The 12,560-nt window shown below is 40.2% G+C and overlaps 1 protein-coding gene across 11 annotated transcripts in view; it reads right to left on the minus strand.

The window, feature by feature from the left end:
* Positions 1 to 12,560, minus strand: part of satb2 (SATB homeobox 2) — a 170,247-nt gene that overhangs the window by 40,435 nt on the left and 117,252 nt on the right. For all 11 annotated transcript variants that reach the window (XM_043692948.2, XM_043692945.2, XM_043692955.2 and 8 more), the window contains one exon: positions 7,078 to 7,275. In XM_043692948.2, the coding sequence (XP_043548883.1) occupies positions 7,078 to 7,275 (198 nt within the window). The remainder of the gene's footprint in view (positions 1 to 7,077; positions 7,276 to 12,560) is intronic.

The following is a 12,560-nucleotide window of genomic DNA, read 5'->3' on the forward strand; positions in this document are numbered from 1 at the left end:
CTCTATATAACTACACATCTGTACACCACAAATGTTCCTATACAGCAGCAGGCCTGAACCTTAAGACAGTTGTTTCCCAAAATTATATACTGAACCTCATTAAAGATGCTTCTATACAACTATAAACCAGTAGCCTTCTGGAGAAGATTTTGAATATTTATACAACTGTCTTTCACTGTAAGGAGCTCTGGTCAGCTGTAGATCATTCAGTAATAGATAGAGTCACAGAGATGTGCGGCACAGAAACAGACCCTTCGGCCCAACACATCCATGCCAACCAGATATCCCAACCCAATCTAGTCCCACCTGGCAGCACCCAACCCATTTCCCTCCAAACCCTTCCTATTCATATACCCATCTAGATGCCTTTTAAATGTTGCAATTGTACTAGCCTCCACCACTTCCTCTGGTAGCTCATTCTACACACGTACCGCTCTCTGTGTGAAAAAGTTGCTCCTGCCGTCTGTTTTATATCTTTCCCCTCTCACTCTGAACCTATGCTCTCTAGTTCTGGACTCCCCCACCCCAGAGAAAAGACCTTCTCTATTTACCCTATCCATGTCCCTCATGATTTTATAAATCTCTTTAAGGTCACCCCTCAGCCTCCAACGGTCCACAGAAAACAGCCCTAGCCTAATCGACCTCTCCCTATAGCACAAATCCTCCAATCCTGGCAACATCCTTGTAAAGCTTTTCTAAACCCTTTCAAGTTTCACAACATCCTTCCAATAGGAAGGAGACCAGAATTGCACGCGATATTCCAAAAGTGGCCTAACCAATGTCCTGTACAGCCGCAACATGACCTCTCAACTCCTGTACTCAATACTCTGACCAATAAAGGAAAGCATACCAAACACCTTCTTCACTATCCTATCTACCTGCAACTCTACTTTCAATGAGCTATAAACCTGCATTCCAAGGTCTCTTTGTTCAGCAACACTCCCTAGGACCTTACTATTAAGTGTATAAGTCCTGCTAAGATTTGCTTTCCCAAAATGCAGCACCTCACATTTATCTGAATTAAACCCCATCTGCCACTTCTTAGCCCATTGGCCCATGTGATCAAGATCTCGTAATTCAAGGTAACCTTCTTTGCTGTCCACTACCACCTCCAATTTTGGTGTCATCTGCAAACTTACTAACTATACCTCTTATGCTCCCATCCAAATCATTTATATAAATGACAAAAAGTAGTGGACCCAGCACTGATCCTTGTGTCACTCCACTGGTCACAGGCCACCAGTCTGAAAAATAATCCTCCACCACCACCCTCTGTCTTCTACCTTTGAGCCAGTTTTGTATCCAAATGGCTCGTTCTCCCTGTATTCCATAAGATCGAACCTTGCTAACCAGTCTCCCATGGGGAACCTTGTCGAATGCCTTACTGAAGTCCATAATGATCTGCATTTTGCTATAAGCATTTCTTTACCAAAAATAGCCCAGTATCACATTTATGATTCCAGCTGATGGTAAAACAGGACAAGTGAAATTACAGCTTAAAATCTGGTTTAAAGTTCATAAGTTTTACTTTTGTAATTTTGTTATCATGGTGCCTATTTACAAGAGGCTGCTGATTGACTTTTAACAATACATAAGATTATTATGCAAACAAAAAGTAGAATCAAAGCTGAGTATAGGAAAGATTATATCATAAACAGCAAAAAGAAAAGTTCAACCTTTTGGCCCAGCAATATCTTCTACAGAAACTTAACCCCAGGAAAATATCAGTCTTATCTTCACTCGTCAATTTCTTACTCAACCCGCAAAGTTGCAAGTGTTTGTTTTTGGTGAATTTCTGCACGTTCACTACATCACCTCTCCATATTAATGTCTGCAACAGACACACGGACATAATCTCATTGACTGAATTCAAGAAAAAAGCTTCACTTTTCCCAGCTCCCATCCACTTGGACTGCTAAAAACACTTAAGATCTCTTTCCAGCTCTGATGACCTGGACCAAACTAAACAGCTCTTTTTTCTATCCTGAATCTTTTGTTCTGAAAGGCCCCCTTCCATTAGTCTCCCTCTGGGTCATAAATCTGAACTTAGTAAATATTCCAGCAATTATCACATGGTGGCTTGCCCACTTATTCATCTTAAATCATACAATTTCTTGGAAAAGCCTTTTTAACCCGACAGCTAAAAAAATTAGTTTCTGACCCTTAAAAATAAAGATTCACAGAACTGAAAATCAAAAAGCCATTTACCAATACATTATGACCCAAACTCCTAATAATGATGTATTATAAATCTTCTTCATATTTAGTATAGATGTTTCTAAACAGCATAATACTTATATGTTAATGCAAGAACACTGTCTTATTATGAACAATGATGGCAATATGTCCATATTTCACTATAGTAGCTTTTGAATATTGACTAAACTCTTCCTTACAACACAATTTCTACTTCGTTTTTTTGCTTGAGAGGATTTTGAACTAATTTTGCAGAGGTGTGGGAATCAAGTCAGAATGTTAGGAATGGTGCACAAAATGCTTGAGAGACAAATGTTACAAATTTATAAAACAGAAACTATAGAGATGAAGTCGGAGGAAGGAAGTCTAAATCAGGACTACTGTACACACTGTATAGAAAATAACATAGGGGAGTTACAGTCACAGATTGCCATGCAGAAATATGATGCAGTTTAACAGAGACATGGCTCAAGGAAGGGTAGGACTTGGTGTTCAAGAACATGGTGTTCAGAATAGGTAGGAAAGGAAAGAAAGAAAGATGGGTTGCAGTATTTGTTAAGGAGTGCATTGCAGTGCTGGAGAAAGAGAACATCACAGATGGTTCAAGGCAGAATCAATCTGGCTTGGCTAAGGAGAGAAAAAAGGGTGAAATTGCATTGCTTGGCATAATCTATAGACCACCAACCAATGGGAAGGAAGTAAAGGAACAAATTTGCATGGAGATTACAGAAGGACACCAACATTATCACATGGTTATAATTGGGGATTTAACGACCCAATGAAAACTTGGATCGTGGTAGCATTGAGAGCAGAGAGGGGCAATCATTCACAGATTGTCAGCAACGTTTCTTGCAGCAGTATGTGGCCAGTCCAACAAGAAAGGTTGCAATGTTGGACCTGGTTCTTGGAAATGAGGTAGGCCAAGGAGATCAAGTGTCAGTGGGGGAATATTTGGGAGATTGGGATCATTGTATCATAAGGTTTAGGATTTAGTTGCAAGTTGCCACTCATCTTGAAATTCAAAAATGCCAGTAACAGTTATAAAGTTATAGATCTTAACAAAATAAGTTCAAGATGGTGCTTCGCACTGAAAACATTACTCACTGACAAAATTAGTTTTTAGACATTTTGATACACTGCATTCTGTTATGAGTACTGTCAGCAACAGCCAAAGAATATGTGCCATAGAAAGGAGAACTGGGCAAACCAGTAAGCAGAGGTACCAATTGGACAGGCTGCGATCCTAATACTACTCTGCCTTATAAAGACACTTCTAAATCTTATTACATTCTCTGATGCATGCAAGACTTCAACCATTTGGTTGTTTATAGTTTGATTTCAATGAGCTTTAACATGTGTTCCTTAAATGTGGTTTTCGAACAACATAATGTCTTGCTGTAAATTAAAGGACTTATGCATTTGAACAAAAAGCATAGAAAATACAGCACATACTATGATCACTGGGTCTATTCTGCAGAATGATTTTGCTCTTTGAAGTATCATTTATCTGAAGTAAATTCTCCAGAACCACAACTTGGAAAGACGTGTTTCAAGACTATTTAAGTAACATTTAACCAAGAAGTCAATATGAAAGAAATTCCTTAGCAGCCAAGTAGGACTTAACAATTCTCCATTAAGTACTTAGCATTTAAGTCTAAATATCCAAGTTTCAAAGTGGCTGCAATAAAATATCAATTGAGGCTCTTGTTAAAATTGTTTTTGAATGAACCCCTCCCTGTCTTTATTAAAACCGTTTTTTTTTTTATTTCTGCCAGACACTTAACACCATGAAAGAGGAGGGAATGGGAAGTAACCTATTCCCAGGGCTTTGTGAAAGTTCTGTCTAATCAGCTACTGGGAGGAGATTTTGTAACTGGAAAACCATTTCAATATAGCTTTGAAAAAAAAAGAAGAGCTAAGATGGCCAAGGATTACAGGTTACAAAATATTTTGACCGTAGTTAACTCATTCACTATTGTGGCATTATAACAGTACCTCTACTTCTAGGCCTGAAGTACTGGGTCAAGTCCTCACCAGGGTTTATTGGTATATGGCATGGTTCGATGGGCTGGATACCAGCTGTGGCTCATGTAAACAATACAGCTTTCTGATTTTAATCATCTCTTATGAGACATAGATTTCAAACCTGGAAGCCTTACAGTGAAGTTTTGTTCAGTACTGCCAGCTCTGTTCAAACACTGTGTTCTGCCGCTGAGCATCAAAATGCCTTTCAGTACTGATGCAGTTGTCCCACTGTGAATCCTCACACTTCCTCCTGAAATTTCCACACAGTGTTTGTGACTTTGTGCTAGCAGCTTCACTGTCAGTCCCTGGCTGAACCGCACCGACCAAAAGTTCCCAGTTTCAAATCTTGCTGAGTTAGAGATAGCTGATCTCAGTCAGGGACTTGGGGAGAGGAAGCGGAGGCAATGTATTTAACTGCCTCAGTACTCCTGGCTGGGGAGAGTATGATCACCTTGGATTACTTGGCTTAATGTCGGTCAATCTTTTAGAAAAAGGTTTGAATTTCTATTGTAATTTTAACAACCTCACAAAGGCCAGAAACACTTCACAAACAATGAAGTACTATTGAAATACAATCAACGTTGTATGTGCTATGTGCAGCAGCCAAGTTCTGCATGGTCATCTCCCATAAACAACAATGCAATAAATCAGTTGTCCTTTTTTAGGTGTTTGTTGAAGGGTAGGATTTTAACCAGTATGTCAGGAGAATCCACTTATTCATCTTAGAATAGCATCATATGTTCTTTTGTAATGATGACAGACAGCACCTCGGTGTAAGGTGGCCAAACCTTCAAATGTCAAAACCAGACACAGTGAAAAGCCTTGGAAATACAGGGCTTTTCTTTTAATGAAGAACAACACTTAATAAGCATAACCCCATTGGTTAATGAGAACTTTGTTTGAAAATGCCACAGTTGAACCGCACTTTCCTGCCACCTTCCTCAACATTGATTGGTGGCTTACCAACGGATGCCATCTGACTACCTCTTCAATTGTGGCTTGTGGTGAGACTTCTGTTGGCACCCTGAGGCTGATTCCCTCACAGCTCCCACATGAATTACCTCCTATACATGACCCCCCAGTAAATCCTACAAATCTGCACCTTCCCTGCTGGCCTCCCTTCTTCCTCCACAGTTTTGTGCATTACCGCACACCTCCTCCATCATCCCACTCCCTCCCACAAGCTTTCCAGTCACCCAGCCAGCATCTGAGAATATCCACCTGCCCATACCATATTACGGTTGGTGTAAGCAGATGAGCAGGACAGGCAGCCTGTTTCTCTGATGCTTTGAAAATGACTTGTAGAAAGCAGGTACTATTTTTAGGGCAACCCTCTGAGCATTGGGTCAGGGTGACGCCCTAGTTAATAACACCCTTGCTCCCCACTCGGGAACTTTAGAACCCACTCTCTAACCCCTTGCCCCAAACATAACGTGTGTGAATCCTCCCAGCCCAATTGTCTTGATTAAACTGTGCCCAGAGATCCATTGTTAACTTCATCCCAGAACCACTTTGCAGTCCCACCAGTGCACAGAATGAAGCTCTACGTGCTGTTTGGAGGTGCCCGACTATTAGATTGGCCAATTGTTCTAGAGGTGGATTCCCTTCCACTGAGAGGTGGTAATTCCACTTCACACCCATCGTGCATCTGGCTGCAAGGCAAATCTCATTCTATTCTGTCAGAGACTTTCCTTTGATGATGCAGGTGGTGGGGAGGGGAGTAGGTGTGTGAACAGTCTACACTCCCTCTCCAGCTACCCCACTAAATTCCACTCTTTATCTCTGTTTCTTTCCCCATCTCATTTATCATTAATTTCAGGATTGATGCAACAACTATAATGGCTCAGCACATGGTATGGAGTATCGAGAAAGAGGATTTACATTAAAAAACTACCACAAATTTCTTCCACCATCTGACTCAGCTTTCTAAATTATACCACATAAGAATTATTTTTACTTGTGGTATTTTTCTTCAAAGTGAATTACAGTACTTTTTCAGACAAATGATGGCCACACATAGACTTGGTAACATTGTGACCTTGCCTTCTGATTGGGGAAAAAAAAGGGTAATTGATGCTTCTGTGAAAATAAATCTTTGCAGGGATGTGGGGATAGAAACTTATCTCGGTCAGTCACACAGACTAAGAGATATCATATCAGTTGTGTGCTGTAGTCATTGCTACATATTCAGTTCCAGTGACTTAAACAGAACTAAAAATTGGACAGGCTGTTTAACAGGCAGCTGATGCCAATAATGCCTATTTAGGGCGACCATCCAAGGCAAATTTTTACTCAATGATTTTTTTTAAAAACAGAAGATATTTCTTCTTGCTTTCTCTGACGTTTGATGGTCTGAGGGGATATTAGTGCAAGAGAGTGCATCTGTAACCATTTCGGGAACTTGATCACAAATGCAGGCAAAGAGCAACTCAATGTAGAGTAACTGTAGGGTTGTGCTGTTGGCTTTTACCCCGCAGGTGCTGGATTGGGGTGGCCCCGTCTAATTTCACAACAGATTAATGGAGGCTGCAGACAAAGTCTTTTACCCTATCAGAATTTCAGAGGAGAAAGGTCATGCTTAATCTTACTGTAAAATCCAGCTCCTCCAATGGGGGATTTTTGATGTACACATTACAGTGACTTCACCACATATGGAGAGTCACCTGCATCGCTGATGCCAGAATAACTTATATTCCTACTTGTCACCACTGCAGATAACCCATTAGTTACTCCATTTGGTAGGGAAGATTATCCATTAACTACTTCAGCTTATGACTTAGGTTGTTTTAAGTGCCTTGAGATGTTCTTACAAAGAATTAATACAAGTGTTAAAGCAACAGAAAAGGTTCATCCTACCTGGGTAGGTTCTGGGGACAGTTGGACAACATGTTGCAAACGTTCATTGTGATGGTGCCGAGATTCTTCCTCATAGACAATATCCCTTTCAGCCTGAGGAAGGCTCAGAAAGCGCAGGATAGTGCACAAATTTTCCCACAAGGTCCTGTTCTCCGGCGTCGGGTTTTCCTTCCAACGTAGCAGCTCACACAACCATCCCTGTAACAGGGAGACAGAGAGAAGATATCGGGACTGAGCTGAGAAGTCATAACGCTCGGCTTTCACAAAAGTAAAAAGTCATTTCGATCTGACTGGTGAGAAAATTAAACTAAGTATTGCTCTGTCTCTCACTATTTTCTGGTTCCAGACAGGTAAGTGGTCAAATTGTATGTTATGAAAATATTTCAGGTCAGAAATGTGTTTAAGTTCATCTGGTTGAAGATAAATTAATTGCTTTTGAAACAAGATTTTTTTTTCAATAGCTTAACATTGATAGGGCATACTCTCTACTTAACGTCTTAAAACAATGAAAGCATTCATTTTTGACAACTGGATACAAGTTGGAGATAGTTAGCAAGGCAAAATACAAATTTGCATTGCAATGGGGTTGCATCAGATTGAAGCATGAATCTAGCAAGACAAAAAGGATAGAAGACCTTTGGAGGGAATCCAACATGGCGGTGGCCATTGAGTCTGTTGTAATTTTCATAATAACTATATTTATGAGCTGTTTCAAAGGTGCAATTATTGCAGTACCCAAGACTTGGGCCCATATAGTCTCTGGCTCACATGATAGGTTTGCAAGATGATAAAACTTCTTTCCTCAATTATCACATTGCTGCCACACATAATCCAGCTAAAATGCATATCAGTCAGACAGAGAACAAATTTTCATTTGTTTTTGTCATTACAGCCTTATAGTACATAATGTCAGGTGATCATGTTGCTGAACTTTCATTGGTGCTGCAGTGCTGTTTGTTGTGATAAACTGTGTATATATATTCTTTCTGTTAGAAGAAAGAGTTCTCATAATATTGTAATCATCTAACTACTGCACATTTGATCATTCCCAACCAGGATTCAGGTTTATGAAGGTTAACTTTTTTATTTTAATTATGGTTATAAAGCACCTCCATGATTAATCTGCCTATTTTTAGACTGAGATTATGATTAAGAGGCTTTAAAAATACATTTGCTTGCAAATTTGCAAGTAATGACTGTAAGTTTTACTTAGGAACCCACAAATTATTGTTAACTATGCAGCAGATCTTCAACAACATTTGCTATAGATGAGGCCTTGACCAGGAGATAGGATTAGGCTTTGGGACTGCTTTTCAGAGATAATTGAACCATTTGTCCCAAGCCTAATCAAACTCATAATGTGAACTTTTTAGAGATCATCATATTTGTGTTGTGTAGAAATGCAGGGACATGAAACTGTTCTACCATCCAGTTAGATCATACTTGATGTTACCTCAAATCTATATCTTTGATGCATGGTATATGATATTCATATAGAACATAGAACATTACAGTGCAGTGCAGTACAGGCCCTTCGGCCCTCAATGTTGCACTGACCTGTGGAACCGATCTGAAGCCTATCTGTCCTACACTGTTCCATTTTCATCGAAATGTTTATCCAAAGATATGAAATGAAAATCTATCAAAATTGTCATGGTGATTTCGCTAAGACTCCACATTCTTTGACTTGGGGGCAAGTGTTCCAAATTTTCATGTGGAATTAATGTTTTTTTTCCTACTCTTAAAAAGTATAGATCAAATTTTAATATTGTATGTTCCTTGTTCTGCGTTCCTTGTGCAAATGCAAATACTTTCTCCCGGCTGGATTTTCCATATTTGAATAATGTCAATTATGAACTTCATGGAAGGGTTGACTCCGTGAGCCCAGACGACTGTTCTCACACAGTCTTATGCTTAGGAACACACTGTGATCGCCATATTTAAATCTGCTTTGAAAAGTGTGAGCAAGGAATTGCTGTTAGTATCATGCCGTACAATTCCAAATGATATGGCTAAGAGATGCAAGTTGGCAACCATTGTGCAGTTAGGAACCTGGAAGTTCTGATGGGTGAGTAGTGGAGAGGAAGATAACCCCATTTGAACTGTTTTCCAAAAGCATTGAAATGTCCCAAGACAGTGTCATATTGCTAGTTATATCAACACAGCGAATACTACAGCTGAGTCTGATGCTACCCTCAATTAACTTGAAAAATTAAAATGAAAGGTAACTTCTTCCAATAAATTATTCCTATGAAATGCAGCCTGATGTGTAAAAAAAGCCACAGAAATTAATGTGGCTTCATATGAATCAGGAAAATCTTGGGGCAGTAACTTAGTTTTCCCCTCCTGCCCCTTTACCAATGGAGACGTCACAGACGGTCCACAGCTATTTAATGCTCTGAAGGGCATTGGCTGGAGATGAGCCTTCCACCTCCACTTCAGTACATGTCCCACCTGAGAACGCTGATTGGCCAGCATCTCTGTAGTCCCAGCAATGTCTGTGGGAGTGATGGGGGTACAAGCTGTCATTGAGTCATAGCACAGAAACAGACCCTTCTTATCCACCAATCCATGCTGACCAGATATCTTAAATTAATCTAGTCCCATTTGCCCTCATGCACCATAACCTCAGAACACAGGGAAGTTAGGAAGCTGACGACAAGAATGATGGCTGTGAGGGACCTGCATGGCTTGGATTTGGAGGCTGGACAGGAAGGGAACATTTGAATGACTTGATCTTGAAAGGGAGCCTATAACAGAGGAGTAACAAACAAGGACCAAGTGGATAAGCTGCTGGAAAATTTCCTTCAATCCATCCCTAAACTCCTCATGCTCAAGGGTACAATGGGAAACAGTGCTTTGTGACCTCTACTTGGCCAATTAAGACCTCTCTGGGCAAAAGGGCAGACAGGGTCTTAACAACCCTTGTAACATTGTGGAAAGATTAGTGTAATGGGAAATAAACCAGGGATATGTTCCAGGCCAGCCCCTTCCCCCAAACACCTAGCAGTCCAGCTTGCCATTGGAGGCCAGTAAAATCTACCCCAGATTTGATTTTCCCATCTTTGTTGGGTGAGACCATCCAAGTCAGGAAATGGCATATTACAAATGGATCAAGTGGCTTGGCCAGGGAAGGAGAAAACCTGGCAGCAACCTATTCCTGATTGCTATCCAGTGATCTTTGATACAAAGTAATTAGTTATCTAAGCTGATAAACGAGAGCCAGCCAGGTCAAATACAGGAGGAATACTGCCTCATGTAAAACTGTATTACAGACATTGAAAGAGAAAACAAGAGAATGGATCAGCATTTATTGCCAAGAGGGTCAGTTCAGTCAATTATATAGTTATGGATCTGAAATCAAATGCTAGCCAGATCAGATAAAAAAACTGCATCTTTCTTTCCTTCAGGAAACTGGTGGATCAGTTGGGATTTTATAACAATCGGCATGGTCACCATTAGGCTAGCTTTTAATTCCAGGTTTTATTAATCATATGTTTCACCATCTACTACCATAGATTCTAACCCATGTCCCCAGAACAAGAGCCTGGGGTTCAGGATTTCTAGACAGAGGTGGGTACTGCAGATGCTGGAGATTAGAGTCAAGATTAGAGTGGTGCTGGAAATGCACAGCAGGTCAGGCAGCATCCGATGAGCAGGAAAATCGATGTTTCGAGCAAAAGCCCTTGATCATGAATGAGGCTGGGAGCCTCGGGGGTGGAGAGATAAAGGGTTCAGGATTACTAGTGCAGTGACATTACCATTATACCTCTGCCTCCCCTATTTGGGACAGATCCACACAACTTACCTTAATTGATATCCAGGAAAAAGTTAGAGAGTTTAAAATCTGGTGTAAAACCTGGGTAACTCCACTATCCAATCTCCAAACACCAGACCCCCTACCAACTATTTCCCCAAATATCCAAGTTCTCCCATAACCTGACCTACCCATCTCCTTAATCACCCACCTCAACATCTTCACATTCACACATAGAGCCACACACTCACTGACCAACACTCCACCTATCTATTTGATTCGCCTTCTCAATCAGCAACCTCATCAACTACCTACTTGCACACTCAAACACATGCCCATTCACTCATAGAGTGAATCTTTAAACTTACTTGTAAATGGCAGCTAGTGCTATAAAAGGGGATCATGTCCTTTCTTTTCCTGACTTTATTGCAATCAGATAGAGTTCCCCAAGAAATGCTGTACTGCCTATGTCTGCTGAAGTCAGGAATGTTCAGTAACGCACAGTCGGGAAAATCTTTCTGGGCAGCAGCAATGTACACAATACTACCACTGACCAGAAGATTCAGGACAATGTAAATCTTGCAGCAGTGCAATGGATTTGATGATGTTCTGTTCCACTAAGTCCAAAAAATCATGAATCGATCTGCGGGCCTATAAGCTCCTTTCTAAGCAAGCTGTTTGTCCCTTTGCAGCATTGCTTTACCTCCTGTTTCTGTAACAAGCAGAGAACTTGTTTCAAAGCCAGCATCAATAAACCGTCATTTTATAAATAACAACAGAAATTGCTGGAAAACTTCAGTAGCATCTGTGGAGAGAAATCAGAGTTAACATTTCAGGCCCAGTGACCCTTGCTCAAAATTGACCCAAACTCCCCCGGGCCCAAACCATTAACTCTGATTTTTCTCCTCAGATGCTGCCAGAGCTACTAAGCTTTTCCAGCAATTTCTGTTTTTGTTTCTGATTGACAGCGTCCACAGTTCTTTCAGTGTGTAACCTTCATTTCGTGTTTGCAGTAAGTTAGGAAATGCACGGTGAACAATGAGGAGGCACAGTGTACAGGCAGGAATGAGATTAGCTACACTTTTGAGACCCTTCACTTTCTGTATGCAAGCCCAAAATTGAATAAACTCACAACATCTGGTTAAAAAAAAATGATTGCAATTTGATCAATCAGAGGTAAAGAAATACAACCAAGGACTATTTACATGCTAGGCAAGTAATGCATTTTGGGTGCGTTTATGAAAAAAGGAAGGATATGTTTCCTTTTAACTTTATTCCCTCAAAGTTGACTCACACTCTTAATTCAATTCAGTAATAAAAAGTTACACTCCAGGATCCACCGTCATTCACTGGACATCATTTAGTTAGCTTTCTCAGTTCGTTATGGTGGAGAGTCCTCAAATAACTTTACCGATGTTAATTGTGAGAAGAATAATGTTTTCTTTTAATTGTCTGAAAGCAAGATTGTGTCAAGTAACATTAGATTAATTATTATTGAGACGTTAACTAACTATAAAAATACCTAATTTTATCATCTTCCTCAGAGCAAAATCTCCTTATAACTGGCTCATTAGCTCTATTCTTTTGCAATGAGAATCTTCATGAAGAATGAGGGTCATCATGCAGTTTACATAAACTATGCACAAGATAAGAAAAATTAAGTAAATCAAGAAAATGTAGTAAAAGGTGGAGTCACCATAGTCCTACTGGATCATAAAGCTGTTCT

Source organism: Chiloscyllium plagiosum, unplaced genomic scaffold (assembly GCF_037043375.1).
Source record: "Chiloscyllium plagiosum isolate Xiang-an unplaced genomic scaffold, Cpla_swu_hap1 HiC_scaffold_7, whole genome shotgun sequence".
Lineage (NCBI taxonomy): Eukaryota > Metazoa > Chordata > Chondrichthyes > Orectolobiformes > Hemiscylliidae > Chiloscyllium > Chiloscyllium plagiosum.